The sequence below is a fragment of the Panthera pardus genome, unplaced genomic scaffold (assembly GCF_024362965.1).
Source record: "Panthera pardus isolate Hobbes unplaced genomic scaffold, ASM2436296v1 HiC_scaffold_13, whole genome shotgun sequence".
NCBI lineage: Eukaryota > Metazoa > Chordata > Mammalia > Carnivora > Felidae > Panthera > Panthera pardus.
The window spans coordinates 101796825-101814479 of record NW_026526688.1 but is presented as its reverse complement, the minus strand read 5'-3'; the positions used below and the strand labels follow the sequence as shown (position 1 = coordinate 101814479).

At 35.0% G+C, this 17655-nt stretch overlaps 1 protein-coding gene across 9 annotated transcripts in view; it reads left to right on the top strand.

Annotated features, from left to right (window-relative positions):
- Positions 1–17655, top strand: part of BLTP1 (bridge-like lipid transfer protein family member 1) — a 214936-nt gene that overhangs the window by 148071 nt on the left and 49210 nt on the right. For all 9 annotated transcript variants that reach the window (XM_053901272.1, XM_053901273.1, XM_053901274.1 and 6 more), the window contains 5 exons: positions 289–533; positions 2911–3016; positions 14912–15009; positions 15764–15949; positions 16550–16718. In XM_053901272.1, the coding sequence (XP_053757247.1) occupies positions 289–533; positions 2911–3016; positions 14912–15009; positions 15764–15949; positions 16550–16718 (804 nt within the window). The remainder of the gene's footprint in view (positions 1–288; positions 534–2910; positions 3017–14911; positions 15010–15763; positions 15950–16549; positions 16719–17655) is intronic.

Below are 17655 nucleotides of genomic sequence, written 5' to 3'. Positions count from 1 at the left end.
GTTAAAACTCTTCTGTGATAAGGGCAGTTTCTTTCTGTTCTACCTTCTATGAAATAAAGAATATTTGTAAGGGTCTCTCTAACACCTAACGCAGTGCTTGGCACCTGGTAGGCTTAGTAAATATTTGCTGGCTTAATAATACTGACTGACTCTTTATAGTACCCACACATATATTTAAAGATTTATTTCATTTGGGATATGTATGCATTTTTTTAGAAACCATGTTTTGAACAAAGGAGTGGATGAGCACCTGAACAAACAAACAATAACTTTTCTTATTTTTTACAGGTGCACAGACCAGATTTACATTTGAGCTGCCAAATCACAGATTACGTTTTACTTCAAAAGTTTCTGCCACGGATATGTCAACTATTCCTCCTTCTGCCAGTCTCAACCTTCCTCCTGTTACTATGTCAGGAAAATATATAATGGAAGAGCATGATAGTTATTCAGATCAGGTGTGGAGTATAGATGAACTACCTTCTAAACAAGGGTACTATTTACAGGGAAATTACCTACGTTGTGTGGCAGAAGTAAGTTTACTTTTTAATTTTCTTACACTCTATCATTTAGGAGTCTTTAAGGTTTAGGCGTACCAAAATATGTAGTGATCCAAACTTTTAAGACGGATCATTAAATCGTTTATTCTTATAGAATTCTGAACTGAATCTGGTGTGTGTGTATGTGCACCTGTGTGTATATATCTGCCTCTTTCTCTATAGTTTCATTTAAACATTTCTTTTTTGTATTAGTCATCTTTGAATTTATATTTCTTATATTAGATTTCACATCCATCTCTGTAATATTTTTATGGCTCATTTGATTATAAAAAAGCTAATAACATTTATATGCATTGACTTGTACAATACTTAAATCGATCCTAAGAGGTAGGTATATTCTCATTTTGTAAGTGAAGAAACTGAGCCTTCAGGAGGTTACACTATTCATCAGGTATACATAATTATTAACAATATAAAGGTGATGCAGACAGATAAAATGATTACAGTCAAATTCACAGACTAATTTCTTTACTAAGGGAAGTTGAAAGCCAGCATACCTGATTTTATCATTTTTTCACTTTATATTGGCACAACTATCACAAGTTTAAAAAACATTTGGATATATATTTTTTGTTTGATTTGTGTTCAGTAGGTCATCTGTTATTATACTAATTTGATACAGTAGAAAATTGAAGCTGAGAGAAATTAAATAACTGTCCCTAAATCTCCCCACTATCAAGTGAGAGATGTAGGATTCATACACAGTGCTGTCTCAGCTTCCTTTGTCAGTTTGTCAGAAACAATTTCAACTTTATCAAGGGGCAGTTTTATAACTTTGTTTTCTGAGTTTTATTCTTTAGAATGTGAAGCATTTATGAGAATGCTCTTGAGCTCTTTGCTAGAAATATTACAGCTATGGGAGATATTTAAGTCTGGTTTGCCTTCGTTAGACCCTGCTTACCCTAGCATCTCTCTAATAGTTGGGATTTCTTTGTGTGAAAAATGTACAAAAAAATGTGTACAAGATTGTAGAAGTCAGATATTTATTTAAAAGGTAGATTATAGAGGTGCCTGGTTGGCTCAGTTGGTTAAGTGTCTGACCCTTGATTTCAGCTCAGGTCATTACCCCAGGGTCATGGGATCAAGCCCCATGTCGGACTCTGCACTGAGCATGGAGCCTGATTAATATACTCTCTCTCTCCCTCTCTGCCTCCCTCTTTCTCTTTTCTTGCCCTCCCCTCCCCCACTAACTTGCTTTCCCTAAAGTAAATAAATAAAACTTAAATAAGTAAAATTAATGGGTAGATTATAAAGCATCTTGCATTTGTGCTTTCTATTCTGAAAAATAAGCACTCCAAATTCTAGTTTAGCAATACTATTATAAATGTTTCATTTGACAGAAAATAAATCTAATGCAGTATGTTGCATAATTCCTTACTGATATTAGAAAGGGATAAAGTTTGTAATTGAGGCAGAACACAATCCCAGATTTGCTAAGAATGCAGTTAACACTTGAAGGAATCTAAAATTGTATTCCTCAGAGAGTTGCCTGGTTTACTATGGCCTGAAATAAACACACATGAAAATCACCTTAGCCCATTTTGGACTATTCTATAAAAAATAAAGTGTCCAGGGCAACTTAGACTTTATGTGACTTCTCATTTAGTTAAAGACTACTGAACCTATTTTGCGCTCTTAATTTTTGATAAAAATATGAATGCTGTCAAAGTAGCAAATTTGAAGCATTTCCTTTATTCATAAGGGTGTTTCAAACTATCTTTACTATAATACTCAACTTCAGTTAGGACCTGCTTTCTGTTCAATCTGTTTATTAATTTTCCCCAGAAATTTTATGCCTTATACTAATCATAGGGCATATATTAAAGCTGATTGAGTATATCTGATTAGTTAAATCATGCAAATGTAAGCCTCATGAGAGAGAGAGCCATATTTTATTGTTTTTATTCACCTTAGCATCTAATGAAGTACGCAAAGTAGATGGTCAATAAATATTTGAATGAGTAAATAAATTTACTTTCACATGTAATGATACTTGTCCATGGTTCTAAACACTACAACAGTAGTCATTGAAAAAAGACACTACTCTGGACAAAATTCCGATTTTGATATTAGCAGGTAACATAAAGTATAAATTTCATTCTTTTTCAAAAGATAGAAAACAAAAAACCTTATTGGCCACTGTTATTTAAAAAATAAATTTAAGGAATGGCCTATAATGTCAGACCAGTAAAGTATTGGGCAATGTGAATATTTTACAATCTTTCTCAAATAGTATGTAGATAATTCATTGTTTTTCTTCAGAGTTTGGATGGCTTATGTGAGCAAAAGATGTATTTAAAACAAATATAGTCAGTAGTGTTAATCTAGTATTCTGATTTTGTTTTGGCAGGTTGGCTCTTTTGAACATAATCTCACAACCGATCTGCTAAACCACTTGGTATTTGTGCAGAAAGTGTTCATGAAGGAAGTTAATGAAGTAATACAGAAAGTTTCTGGTAAGATAATCTCGTACCCTTCAATGGTATGAGCGTTCATCCTGTCATTTAGATATATTTAAACTCTGCATTCCTTTTCTGGCTTTTCCACCTACAGATTCTTTTGCTTATTACTTACTTTTGTCATGTGTAATACATACGTTTATGATTTATAAACTTCACAAAACTCCTTTATACTTTCTCTGCCTGCCACCACAAAAAGAGCAAATAGTGTATGTCTATTAACCAAACTAATCTTACACATTTGGGAAACAAGATTTAGATCAATATTAAGATTTTGACTTTATACCATATGGTGACTCTGCATGCTCTATAGCAACCCTTATGATATTTTTGTTATGCCTCAAGAGTAGATTACAAATGAGCTTCTTAATTACAGTTTTACGTCTTAATAGGAAGTCTATGTTTGATTTTAAAAATGTTTAACTGATCTTTAATTCACAAGATAAAGTATTAAGTATTAGGATGGAAAATAAGTTGACTATGTAAGCATCCTTGAGGCTAAATATTTCCAGTATGGATATAATCACGTTAAAATAATAGTGAAACCAGGGGCGCTTGGGTGGCTCAGTCGGTTGAGCGTCTGATTTCGGCTCAGGTCATGATCTCTCAGTTTGTGAGTTTGAGCCCCGTGTCAGGCTCTGTGCTGACAGCTGTTGACAGCCTGGAGCCTGTTTCAGATTCTGTGTCTCCCTCTCTCTGCCCCTTCCCCACTCATGCTCTGTCTTTCTCTATCTCTCAATAAACGTTAAAAAAAAAAAATAATAGTGAAACCACACCTATAAATTGTCATCAAGAGGAGATTCCTCCATGTTGGTGAATAAATTCATTTATTCATTTAACAGATTTATTAAGTATCTGGGTATTCAATTATAATTTTAATGAGTTCTATGAATGAAAAGAACAAGGTACTATGTGTCAGAGAAAAACAAAGGAATCAGAGAAGGCTTCACAGAGGAAATCAAATCCAAAACCTTATGAATGAAATCTAGTTTGGCAAGAAAGAAGTAGAGAAGGTGCAGGCAAAGCTTATGGACCAGTATTTAATAAGGCCCCAAATGGGGACAAAACTCATTGCATTAAGGAAATAAATTATGTAGCACTTGTGTGAGTAACAGATTTTCCTGCTTCTCATGAGGTGGTTCTGATTTTATCTGAGGTTGGGAAGCTCTGAAATGATTATATTGAAGAAGCCCAATAGAGCTATAGAATTTCATAGGTTAAGTCATAAAAAATCAGATCGTTGGTAGCTTTGGAGTTTTCCTGAAAATGGTTGAATACAAACCATTAAGGAAGAAAAAAATAAATAGCAAAGCCCTTTCTGCCAATGAAGGTGTCTCTATTTGGGGAATATACAAAAGTATTGATGTGGCCCATCTACCTGGTTAAAATCACATTAGAACTTTGGAATATGGAAGTTAATATTTTAAGCAGGTTTATGAGTTCTAAAGAATATTTTCAAGTCTCTTATTGCTGAATATATATAATGAAAAAATAAATAGACTCAAAGTAACTAATTTTGTATCTTTCATGGTTAAAAAGCTAGCATTGTAGAGTGCTAGTATCAGACTGCCACTATACATTGCCCTTAAGATGGTTTTTTTTGAAGGAGAAAAGCTTTTTCTTAAAATCTTTTTCTTTTTTCGTTTTTTAAATTTTTATTTAATTTCTTTTTTAAATTTACATCCAAGTTAGTTAGCCTATAGTGCAACAATGATTTCAGGAGTAGATTCCTTAATGCCCCTTACTCATTTAGCCCATCCCCCCTCCCACAACCCCTCCAGTAACCTTCTGTTTGTTCTCCATATTTAAGAGTCTCTTATGTTTTTGTCGCCCTCTCTGTTTTATTATTTGTGCTTCTCTAACCTTATGTTCATCTGTTTTGTATCTTAAAGTCCTCATATGAGTGAAGTCATATGATGTTTGTCTTTCTCTGACCAATTTTGCTTAGCATAATACCCTCTACTTTCATCCACATAGTTGCAAATGACAAGATTTCATTCTTTTTGATTGCCGAGTAATACTCCATTGTATATATACACCACATCTTCTTTATCCATTCATCCGTTGATGGACATTTGGGCTCTTTGCATACTTTGGCTATTGTTGATAGTGCTTCTATAAACATTGGGGTGCATGTGCCCCTTCGAAACAGCATACTTGTATCCCTTGGATAAATACCTAGTAGTGCAATTGCTGGGTTGTGGGGTAGTTCTATTTTTAGTTTTTTGAGGACCCTCCATACAGTTTTCCAGAGTGGCTGCACCAGTTTGCATTCCCACCAGCAGTGCAGAAGAGATCCTCCTTCTCCGCATCCTTGCCAACATCTGTTGTTGCCTGAGCTGTTAATGTTAGCCTGACAGGTGTGAGGTGGTATCTAATTGTGGTTTTGATTTGTATTTCCCTGATGATGAGTGATGTGGAGCATTTTTTCATGTGTCAGTTGGCCATCTGGATGTCTTCTTTGGAAAAGTGTCAATTCATGTCTTTTGTCTATTTCTTCACTGGATTATTTGTCTTTTGGGTGTTGAGTTTGATAACTTCATTATAGATTTTGGATACTAACCCTTTGTCTGATATGTCATTTGCAAATATCTTCTCCCATTCTGTCAGTTGCCTTTTAGTTTTGCTGATTGTTTCCTTTGCTGTGCAGAAGCTTTGTATTTTGATGCGGTCCCAATAGTTCATTTTTTTATTTTTTAAAATTTATTTATTTATTTATTTATTTATTTTGAGACAGACTGCAAGTGGGTTGGGGCAGAGAGGGAGGCACAGAATCTGAAGCAGGCTCCGAGCTGTCAGCACAGAGCCTGATGTGGGGCTCGAACTCACGAGCTGTGAGATCATGACCTGAGCTGAAGTCGGACGCTCAACCAACTGAGCCACCCAGGCGCCCCTCAATAGTTCATTTTTGCTTTTGTTTCCCTTGCCTCCAGAGACGTGTTGAGTAAGAAGTTGCTGCGGCCAAGGTCAAAAAGGTTTTTGCCTGCTTTCTCCTCTAGGATTTTGATGGCTTCCTGTCTTACATTTACGTCTTTCATCCATTTTGAGTTTATTTATGGTGTAAGAAAGTGGTCCAGGTTCATTTTTCTGCATGTCGCTGTCCAGTTTTCCCAGTACCACTTGCTGAAAAGACTGTTTTCATTCCATTGGATATTCTCTCCTGCTTTGTCAGAGATTAGTTGGTCATACGTTTGTGGATCCATTTTTGGGTTCTCTATTCTGTTCCATTGATCTCAGTGTCTGTTCTTGTGCCAGTACCATACTCTCGTGATGATTACAGCTTTATTTTTTTTTTAAATTTTTTTTTTATGTTTATTTATTTTTGAGAGACAGAGACAGAATGCGAGGGGGTTGGGGCAGAGAGAGAGGGAGGCACAGGATCCGAAGCAGGCTCCAGGCTCTGAGCTGTCAGCACAGAGCCTGACACGGGGCTGGAACTCACAAGCTGTGAGGTCATGACCTGAGCGAAGTTGGATGCTCAACCAACTGAGCCACCCAGGCGCCCCGATTACGGCTTTATAATATAGCTTGAAATCTGGGATTTTGATGCCTCCAGCTTTGGTTTTCTTTTTCAAGATTGCTTTGGCTATTCGGGGTCTCTTATGATTCCATACAAATTTTGGGATTGTTTGTCCTAGCTCTGTGAAGAATGCTGGTGTTATTTTGATAGGTATAGCATTGAACGTGTAGATTGCTTTGGGTAGTATTGACATTTTAACAATATTTGTTCTTCCTACCCAGGAACATGGAATATTTTTCCATTTTTTTGGTGTCGTCTTCAATTTTTTCATAAGCTTTCTGTAGTTTTCAGTGTATAGATTTTTCACCTCTTTGGTTAGATCTGTTCCTAGGTGTTTTATGGCTTTTGGAACAGTTGTAAATGCAATCAATTCCTTGATTTCTCTTTCTGTTGCTTCATTGTTGGTGTATAGGAATGCAACTGTGCATTGATTTTATATCCTTTGACTTTTCTGAATTCATGGATCAGTTCTAGCAGTTTTTTGGTGGAACCTTTTGGGTTTCCCATATAGAGTAACGTGTCATCTGTGTAGAGTATCGTGTCATCTGTGTAGAGTGAAAGTTTGACCTCCTCCTGGCCAATTTGGATACCTTTTATTTCTTTGTGTTGTCTGATTGCTGAGGATAAGACTTCTAATACTGTGTTGAATAACAGTGGTGAGAGTGGACATCCCTGTCTTGTTCCTGACCTTAGGGGGAAAGTTCTCAGCTTTTCCCCATTGAGGATGGTATTAGCGGTGGGTCTTCATATATGGCATTTATGATCTTGAGGTATGATCCTTCTATCCCTATTTTCTTAAGGGTTTTTATCAAGAAAGTATGCTGTATTTTGTCAAATGCTTCCTCTGCATCTATTGACAGGATCATGTGGTTCTCGTCCTTTTATTGATGTGATGAATCGTACTGATTGTTTTGTGATATTGAACCTGCATCCCAGGTATAAATCCCACTTGGTCATGGTGAATAATTTTTTTAATGTATTGTTGGATCTGGTTGGCTAATACCTTGTTGAGGATTTTTGCATCCATGTTCATGAGGGAAATGGGTCTATAATTCTCCTTTTTTAGTGGTGTCTTTGTCTGGTTTTGGAATCAAGGTAATGCTGGCTTCATAGAAAGAGTTTGGAAGTTTTCCTTCCATTTCTGTTTTTTGGAACAGCTTCAAGAGAATAGGTGTTAACTCTTCTTTAAATGTTTGATACAGTCGGGGCGCCTGGGTGGCTCAGTCGGTTAAGCGGCCGACCTCGGCTCAGGTCATGATCTTGTGGTCTGTGAGTTTGAGCCCCATGTCGGGCTCTGTGCTGACAGCTCAGAGTCTGGAGCCTGTTTCAGATTCTGTGTCTCCCTCTCTCTGACCCTCCCCCGTTCATGCTCTGTCTCTCTCTCTCTCAAAAATAAATAAACATTAAAAAAAAATTTTTTTTTTAAATAATAAATGTTTGATAGAATTCCCCTGGAAAGCAATCTGGCCCTGGACTCTTGTTTTTGGGGAGATTTTTGATTACTCATTCAGTTTCTTTACTGGTTTTGGGTCTGTTCTAATTTTCTGTTTCTTCCTGTTTCAGTTTTGGTAGTTTATATGTTTCCAGGAATTTGTCCATTTCTTCCAGATTGCCCATTTTATTGGCGTATAATTGCTCATAATATTCTCTTATTATTGTTTTGTTTCTGCTGCGTTGGTTGTGATCTCTCCTCTTTCATTCTTGATTTTATTTATTTGGGTCCTTTCCTTTTTCTTTTTGATTAAACTGGCTAGTTGTTTATCAATGTTGTTAAATCTTTCATAGAACCAGCTTCTGGTTTCATTGATCTGTTCTACTGGGTTTTTTGTTTTTTGTTTTTTTTTTTTGTTTCAAAAGCATTGATTTCTGCTCTAATCTTTATTATTTCCTGTCTTCTCCTGGTTTGGGGTTTTATTTGCTATTCTTTTTCCAGCTCTTTAAGGTATATGATTAGGTTATGTATCTGAGACTTTCTTCCTTCTTTAGGAAGGCCTGGATTGCTATATATTTCCCTCTTAGGACCACCTTTGCTGCATCCCAGAGATTTGGGGCTGTGGTATTATCATTTTCACTGGTTTCCATATACTTTTAAATTTCCTTTTTAACTTCTTGCTTAGCCCATTCATTCTTTAGTAGGATGTTCTTTAGTCTCCAAGTATTTGTTACCTTTCCAAATTTTTCTTGTGGTTGATTTCGAGTTTCATAGCATTGTGGTCTGAAAACATGCACGGTATGATCTTGATCATTTTGTACTAGTTGAGGGCTGATTTGTGTCCCAGTATGTGATCTATTCTGGAGAACGTTCCATGTGCACTGGAGAAGAATATATATTCTGCTGCTTTAGGATGAAATGTTCTGAATGTATCTGTTAAGTCCACCTGGTCCAGTGTGGCATTCAAAGCCATTGTTTCCTTGTTGATTTTCTGTTTACACGATCTGTCCATTGCTGTAAGTGGGGTGTTGAAGTCCCCTACTATTATGGTATTATTATCAATGAGTTTCTTTATGTTTGTGATTCGTTTATATATTTGAGTGCTCCACATTTGGAGCATAAATGTTTACAGTTGTTAGGTCTTCTTGGTGGATAGACCCCTTAATTATGATGTAATGCCATTCTTCATCTCTTGTTACAGTCTTTATTTTTAAAGTCTAGATTGTCTGATATAAGTATGGCTACTCCAGCTTTCTTTTATTGACCATTAGCATGATAGATGGTTCTCCATCTCCTTACTTTGAATCTGAAGGTGTTTTTAGGTCTAAAGTGGGTCTTTTGTAAACAGCATATAGATGGATCTTGTTTTCTTATCCATTCTGTTACCATATGTCTTTTGTTTGGAGCATTTAGTCCATTGACGTTTAGAGTGAGTACTGAAAGATACGAGTTTATTGCCATTATGTTTCTTGGAGTTTCTTGGAGTTTCTGGTGGTGTTCTCCGGTCCTTTCTAGTCTTCATTGCATTTGGTCTTTCCCTGCCCTCCACCCCCCCCCCCCCCATCTTTTCTCCCCTGAGAGTGTCCCCCTTAAAATTTCTAGCAGGGCTGGTTTAGTGGTCACGAACTCCTTTGGTTTTTTTATAGCCTCGCTGGATAAAGAATTCTTGGCTGCATATTTTTCTGATTCAGCACATTGAATGTATCCTGCCACTCCTTTCTGGCCTGCCAAATTTCTGTGGATAAGTCTGCTGCAAACCTGATCTGTCTTCCCTTGTAGGTTAGGGACTTTTTTTTCCCTTGCTGCTTTCATGATTCTCTCCTTGCCTGAGTATTTTGTGAATTTGACTATGATATGCCTTATTGATGGTCGGTTTTTTTGAATCTAATGGGGGTCCTCTCTGCTTCCTGGATTTTGATGTCTGTGTCTTTCCCCAGGTTAGGAAAGTTTTCTGCTATGATTTGCTCACGTAACCCTTCTACCCCTTTCTCTCTTCATCTTCTGGGACCCCTATGATTCTGATGTTGTTCCTCTTTTTAATGAGTCACTGATTTCTCTCATTCTTAAATTGTGCTCTTTTGCCTTAGTCTCCCCCTTTTTTTCTGCTTCATTATTCTCCTTAAGTTTGTCCTCTGTATTGCTGATTTGCTGCTCTGCCTCCTGCATCCTTGCCACCACATCAACCATTCAAGATTGCAGCTTAGTTATAGCATTTTTTATTTCATCCTGACTAGCTTTTACTTCTTTTATCTCTGCAGAAAGGGACTCTAATCTATTTTTGACCCCAGCTAGTATCTTATTATCATGATCCTAAATTCTGGTTCAGACATCTTGCTTGTATCTGTGTTAAGTCCCTGGCTGTCATTTCTTCCTGCTCTTTCTTTTGAAGTGAATTCCCGCTGAGTTCTGTGGTTCAGGTTGTGCATATTGTTGTGTTAATCCTCAAATCAGTTTTCTAGGTGTGCAGGACGGTTTAGTATTGATCTGGCTGCATTTCATGGATGCGAGACGCAAAAAACAAAAACAAAACAAAACTTCCATGCTATTCCACCATCTTGGCTCCTCTAAAATCTTTTTCTTTTAATGTTTATTTGTTTTTGGGAGAGAGAGTGAGTGAGCATGCACAAGCGGGGAGAGACAGAGAGGAGGACAGAGGATCCAAATAGGGCTCCACTACTCCTCAAACTCAGGATCTTTGAGATCATGACCTGAGCCACCCAGCAACCGAGAAAGGCTTTTCTTAACCTTTGAATTGCAATCAGTGAGGAGTGAAAGTATATTCCTAAGTTTATGAAGAATGAACTGGAAAAGAAGACTAAAATTTAATATTCTAACCATGAAGACTTACCAATCACTGTGGAGAATTCAGAAATAAGATTCTGATTCTAAAGTCATTTAGTGGCTAGGTCTGATCCTTGAGTCATTCCTGACTGGAGACAGCCATGAACTCTAGGAAAATAGCTGAAAGTAAGTTGTGTATCATCTAGCTATCACCAGAACCTCATAGAGTGGAGATCTTATCAAAACCAGAGAAGGTACTCTTTACTGAGAGGGAATGCTTTGAACCCTTATAACCAAGTTTCTTAGTATTCTAATCTCGGTATTGCTTCCCTCGTCTACCAAATCTTCATAGCTTTTGTCCTTATTTCTTTTTTTCTTACACCTTTTTCTCATGCTTTTCCTTAATATTACATTTAGCTCTAGGACATTTTCTCAATATTACATTTAGCTCTAGGAATACTCATTTACATCAGTCATCAAGTTTGTTAGGAAATTCTTTTTTGAGGAATCAATTCTTGTAATCTTACTCTCACGGACTCCCTTGATTTTAGAAAGACATGGATAATCACTGACCTAGTAAACATAAAAGATTTATTTTTGAATATGTACAGTCATCTTAGAAACATATAAGGAGGTTCCCTTCTGAGAATTGGGCCTTTCATATATTTAATTCATAATGAGGTAAAAAAAAAAATGAAGTTAATGTGACTAACAGTATCTGATATTTCTATAAGCTAAAATTATTGTGTAATACATTTGTAAGAGATGGAGCTCTTGCTTTTACATTTTAAGAAAAATAAATTTTTCTGAAACTACTAAAAGATATTCAAGGCTGTGATAGATCAACAAAAAAATAGGCTTTTAAAAAAAATGGACTTTACTTATTAGAGAATGTTTAGGTCCATAGCAAATTGAGGGAAGGTTACTGAGATTTCCCAAATATCCCCTTGTGTCCAGTCATGTATAGCCTCCCCCATTATCAGCATCCCCCACCAGAGTGGCACATTTGTTACAAATGATGAATCTGCATTGGCACACCATTATCACCCAAAGTCCATAGTTTACATTAGGGTTCACTCTTGGTGTTGTACACTCTGTGGATTTAGAGAAATGTATATTGACATTTATTTGCCATTATAGTATCCTACAGGGTAGTTTCACTGCCCTAAAAATCCTTGGTGCTCCACCTATTTATCCCTCCCTTGGTTGCTTCCATATTTTGGCAATTATGAATAAAGCTATAAATATCTGTGTGTAGGGTTTTGTGTGGACATAAGTTTTTAGCTCCTTTGGGAAATAACCAAGGAGTGTGATTGCTGGATCATATGGTAAGAGTGTGTTTAGTTTTATGAGAAACTATCAAACTGTCTTCCCAAGTGGCCATACCGTTTTGCATTCCCACCAGGAATGCATGAGAGATCTTGTTGCTACACATCCTTAACAGCGTTTGGTGGTGTCAGTGTTCCAAATTTTGGCTATTCTAATGGGTTTGTAGTGGTATCTTAAGATTGTTTTGATTTGCATTTCCCTGATGATATGATGATATGTATAAAGCATCTTCCCTTGTGCTTATTTGCCACCTGTGTATCTTCTTTGGTGAGATGTCTGTTAAAGTCTTTGGCCCATTTTTTAATCAGGTTTTTTGTTTTCTTATTGAGTTTTAAGAGCTTTTTGCATGTATTAGAAACAGTCCTTTATCAATTATACCTTTTAGAAATATTTTTTCCTAGTTTTGGCTGGTCTTCTCATTCTCTTGACACTGTCTTTTGCAAAGAAAAATTTTTTAATTTTAGTGGAGTACAGTTTATCAGTTCTTTCTTTCATGGATTATGACTTTGGTATTATATCTAAAAACTCATCGCCGTACTGAAGGTTTATTTAGGTTTTTTTCTTATGACGTTTTATAAAACGTTTATAGTTTTGTGTTTTACATTTAGATCTGTGATCCATTTTGAGTTAATTTTTGTGAAGCATGTAAGGCTTACGTCTAGATTCATTTTTTTTGCATGTGGATATCCAGTTATTCCAGCACCATCTATTGAAAAGACTATCTTTGCTTCATTATATTGCCTTTGCTTCTTTGTCAAAGATCAGTTCACTATATGGATCTCTTTCTGGGCTCTTTGTTCTGTTCCAGTGACATTGTCTCATCTTTCACCAGTCCCACACTGCCTTGATTACTGTAGTTTGTAGTCTTGAAGTCAGGTAGTGTCAGTCCTCTAGCTTTTTTCTTCTCCCTAATTGGCTATCCTGGGTCTTTTGTCTATACACACCTTAGAATCAGTTTGTTGATTCCCACAAAATAACTTGCTATGATTTTGATTGGAATTGCATTGAATTTATAGATCAAATTGGGAAGAAATGACATCTTGACAGTATTCAGTCTTCCTATCCATGGACATGAAATATCTTTCCATTTATTTATTTTATTTATTTATTCATTCATTCATTCATTCATTCATTCATTCCATACTCTTGTTTGATATCTTTCCTCAGAATTTTGTAGTTTTCCTCATGTAGACCTTGTACTTATATTATTAATTTATACCTAAGTATTTAATTTTTTGTGGTGCTAATGTAAATGGCATTGTGGTTTTTGTTTTTCTTTTTGAGAGAGAGAGAGTATGCACACACACACGCATGTGTGGGAAAAGAGCAAAGAGAGAGGGAGACAGAGGATCCAAAGCAGGCTCCGTGCTGTCAGCACATAGCCAGTGTGGGTCTTGAATTCACAAACTGTGAGATCATGACCTGAGCTGAAGTCAGACACCTAACCGACTGAGCCTAGCATTGTGTTTTTCATTTTAAATTCCACTCTTTGTTGGAAAGTGATTGGGCTTTGTGCATTAATAACCTTACATGCAACCTTGCAGTAATTGCTTATTGGTTCCAGGAGTTTTTTTGCCAGTTCTTGCAGATTTTCCACACAAATAATATATATAATCCTGTCATTTGTGAACAAAGACAATTTTATTTTCTCTTTCCCAATTTGTATACCCTTTATTTCCTTTTCTTGTGTTATTGCATTAGGTAGGACTTCTTGTATAATGTTGAACAAGATTGGTAAGAAGAGTCATCCTTGCTTGTACCTTATCTAAGTAGGAAAGTTTCAAGCTTTTGACCGTTAAGCATGATCTTAACTCTAGATTTTTGTAGATATTATCTAATTGAGGAAATTTCCTCTATTCCTTTTTATTGAGAGTTTTTATTATGAATGGGTGTTGGATTTTGTGAAATGCTTTTTCTGCATTTCTCTCTTTTATTTAAATTTCTTTTTTTCATTTAAATAATCTCTATACCCAACGGGGACTCTAATTCATAATCCCAAATCAAGAGTTGCACAGTCTTCCAAATGAGCCAGCCAGGCACCCCTTTTTCTGCATCTCTTGATATGACCATGTGATTTTTTCTTCTTTAGCCTATTGACGTGATAGATTGCATTAATTTGATTCCCTAGTGGAGAAAACTTCTCATCCCATATGTATAATATGCTCCCTGGGATGATGCTAAACTCAGCATACATACAAAAAGATTAATCACTTTAAGATGGAGAATTTAAAGATTATATATGCAGAAAAATTTTTTCATCAAGAGGAAGAAAAGTGGAAATAGAAGTTATACATTAAAACATCAGAACATTATTTTGTGGATGTCATATTGATGGACAGCAAATGATATTAATAGGAACTGTATCCCAGGGTCTCCTACCCCATGTTTTTTTTTTAATTTATAGGACCAACCTTTGTTGACATACTCTTTATTATTAGCACATATTAGCTTATGTTTAAAATTTCTCCACCTTTATTTTTTTTATTTTGTTTGCAGCACATCTAAATGTAAATAACATTTTTGATTGAAGAAACTAGTCCAATTTACTTTTTTCCCATAAATGGAAAAATGAGACATATAATTACATTTGTTTAATTATATACATAATGTTTTAATTTTGCCCTTATAAAATGTTCTTAATAAATGCCTACATGTGCAGTATTATCCCTATCTTATATCTATGGCAGGAAATGTAACATGGCTAAGGTTCCCTAATAACAATTGGATTAATAATCAGAAAACAGAAAATAACTGTTCTATGTTTTTTAAATGAACAAAATAATTATCATTTTCCTTTTAAAGTGATTTCCTCACACCCACATTTACTTAGGTGGGGAGCAGCCTATTCCTCTTTGGAATGAACATGATGGGACGGCAGATGGAGATAAGCCTAAAATTCTACTCTATTCCCTGAATTTGCAGTTTAAGGTAACATACAAATAATTATACTTTTCAAAGTATTTTTCTAATTTTTTAATTCTAAATTTCTAATTTTTTAGTTATAGAAAACTCATATTATACATAAATGTGCCAAGTAGAAAATAAAAATGAAGTATAACCCCATCCACTCAAGAGAAAAGGCTTTAACAAGTGAATATTCTTTAGTACTTTTTTCTATTTGTATTTTTACATATGCATATTATTTATGCATTTTAAAAACTTTGGATACCTTTCCATGTCAGAACATATAGATCAACTTTATCTTCCTCAACAGCTCTACTATTTATTATATAGTTGTAACAGTTTATTTAACTGTTCCCTACTGGTAAATATTTTAATTTTTTTCTAATTATTACAGCTATAAGTTACTCTGTAAGATATATTTTGTACATTTGTTCAATTAACAATAATACCTTAATAGAAACCTTAATATTTCAAATATTTAAGATATCAGCATTGTTAAAAATATCATTATTACCAAATAGTTCTTTAATTATAATTAATGTTTTTAACCCATGAACAGTTCAGATGTTAAATACAAAATACTAAAATGAAATTTAATAGCTAAAAAATCCACTACTAATATGAGAAATTAAGGAATGTTGACAGCTTTATCAGCTCATTAGACAACCCATATGTATTTTAAACATGGCTATTTTATCATATATTGAAAGGTGTCATTTAAGTGAGTGTATATTGTTGATTTAAGATTCTTGTTTTCCCTCCTAACATAATCTCCTAGGGCATCCAAGTAACAGCCACAACTCCATCAATGAGAGCTGTGAGATTTGAAACTGGATTGATAGAGCTGGAACTTTCAAACCGACTTCAAACCAAAGCCTCACCAGGAAGCAGCAGCTATCTGAAACTGTTTGGTAAATGCCAAGTGGATTTAAATCTGGCATTAGGACAAATTGTCAAACATCAGGTGAGTACAGAATTTGCTGACATTAGAATTTTGGCTTTTAATTTTGTATATCAATTTGAACTACTTTAAATATTACTATACTTTAAAAAAAATGTTTTTAATGTTCCTAAAATTTTTAATTGTAAATTGGAGTGAAGAAGCCTCATTTAAGAAGGCCTTTCCAGTTTTAGTTTGGCATTTTACTTAGTGTTTTGGGTGTTATATTATTAGTTTATAGTTTAGTGCAAATGCAATCATGTGAAGCTTAATTCAGCATCTTCATAAATATTTGTTTATAATTTCTTTTTATTTTGTTAAGCATTATTTTTTTATTTCAGCACTCGGTACTAACATTGGCCAACTCTTAAAATGTTACTAAGTTTCTTACTATTTAATATTGGTAAGTTTTTCTTGCCATAATGTTAAACATAAAAAGTTAAATATATATGCACACACAGCAATAAATCAGATTTTATTTTATAAAAATTTAACTTTCACAGCTCATGGGGGGCTTTTTTGTTACTGTTGTTTTATTTTGCTAGAAATTATTAAAATGTTTAGTTTTTTTTGTTGGAACATTTTCCATTACTTGATTTTATTGAGCCTTTAATTTTATTTTAGGTTTATGAGGAAGCTGGTTCTGATTTTCATCAAGTTGCCTATTTTAAAACCAGAATTGGATTAAGAAATGCCCTCCGAGAAGAAATCAGTGGTTCTTCAGATAGAGAAGCTGTGCTTATTACCTTGAATAGACCAATTGTTTATGCACAGCCTGTGGCCTTTGACAGAGGTAAGATAAAGTCCATCAACACTGTCTTGTTGGAGTTAGAAACATTTTGGAAATGTTGGATAAGAATCATTTGTAGTTTACCGGTGTAAATACTTGACAGCTAAATGTCTCCTAAATTTGAAATGTGAACATCCAAGAAAAGTTTGTTGTTTATATCAGCTTTTAAAGTTATTTTATTTTTTAAAGTTATTTGCCTTCTACATGGGATATATAGGATGTCTGATTCAGAATTCTGATTGTAATGCTAATAAGGTTTCCTTTCAAAAACTAATGTACCCATTTGTTTTGACACTGTCTATTCACTTATTCTGTCTGTAAACATTTCCTGTCTGGGCATGGAATACAAATAAGGAAAACAGGACCTTTGCCCTCAAGGAACTCTCAGTCCAGTGGGAAAGAGCAAAGTACACTACAGAGAGGAGTTAGAGAGATACATGTTCTAGTATCTGAGTGAGCCTCTAACTTTGCCTGTTCTTCTTAGAGGGAAAACTAATTCTTCAGATTCGACTTGGAGTTAGAAGTTCACTAGGAAGACAACGAAATGACAGCTTGTCTTATTTATCTTTGTATCTGAAGTTTTAGAACAGTCCCTGGCTTATAGTAAGAACTACATAAATGTTTACCAAATGAGAGAGAATATGAATGAGTATATATGAACACAGAGGTCTAAAAACTATAGCAGCTTTCATAAAAGAAAATAATAGGAAATAAGGCTGAACAGATAGATACAATCTCATTACTGTATATTGGGCAAATATGTTGGAATTGTAACTTAGAAGTAATGAAGAACCATTTATGACGCCATTTAAGATTTAAATTGGTGTAGGCATTGGCTGGTGATAAGTCTGTTAGAAAACTGTTCTTTTGGCAGTGTTATGGATAACATTTTATTTTGTTAAATTCTGTGCACTTACTCTTCATTTCACATCTTACCTTT